The sequence below is a fragment of the Penaeus monodon genome, chromosome 34 (genome assembly GCF_015228065.2).
Source record: "Penaeus monodon isolate SGIC_2016 chromosome 34, NSTDA_Pmon_1, whole genome shotgun sequence".
Classification (NCBI taxonomy): domain Eukaryota; kingdom Metazoa; phylum Arthropoda; class Malacostraca; order Decapoda; family Penaeidae; genus Penaeus; species Penaeus monodon.
The window spans coordinates 20,904,647-20,905,287 of NC_051419.1; the positions used below are offsets into that span (position 1 = coordinate 20,904,647).

Consider the following 641-nt stretch of genomic DNA (forward strand, 5'->3'; position numbering starts at 1 on the left):
CGAACCATTGATTATATGGGTGAAAGACCAATGCTTACCGCGCCCCTCCCCTCTGCAGGAAGGACGAGGAGCGCGACCGCCGCAGCGTGCCCCTGGGCGACGTCCGCGTCCCCTTCCACAAGCCGCCCACCGCGAGCGGGGCCGAGGGCGTGGCCAAGCCCTCGCACGCCCACCGACACCATCATGGGGATGACCAATGGGGGCCTGAGGGTGGGCGAGGAGGAGAAGGAGGGGGAAGAAGAAGAGTAGAGGAGGAAGAGGAAGAGGACTATGTCGACGACGAGAGAATAGGGGGAGGATGGGCGGCCAGGGGCGGCGTGGACGCACCTCCGCGGCATCTGGTGGCGAGGACGGGGGCCTTACAGCAGCTGCAGGAGGATGCCACGGAGGAAGAGGACGAAGAGGAAGACGAGGACGACGAGGAGGAAGAGGGCGACGACGAGGTCCGGACGACGTCACTGGAGGCGTCGTCGCGGTTCCACGAGCTGCTGTACGCCACGGGCATGCGCGCCGACTCGCTCGTGTTCAGCAACGCGTCGGAGGCGCAGGAGCAGGACGACGGGACGGCCAGGAAGAGGAGGAAGAGGGGCAAGAGGGGCAAGAAAGTCAAGAGGGATAGGAAGAGGAGGGGCAAGGACGGC

At 66.0% G+C, this 641-nt stretch overlaps 1 protein-coding gene across 1 annotated transcript in view; it reads left to right on the top strand.

Annotated features, from left to right (window-relative positions):
• LOC119594645 (YTH domain-containing protein 1-like) overlaps positions 1-641 on the top strand; it is a gene marked incomplete in the record, with an annotated part of 23,474 nt that overhangs the window by 20,396 nt on the left and 2,437 nt on the right. The window contains 1 exon segment of the mRNA XM_037943692.1: positions 59-641. Coding sequence (XP_037799620.1) covers positions 59-641 — 583 coding nt within the window.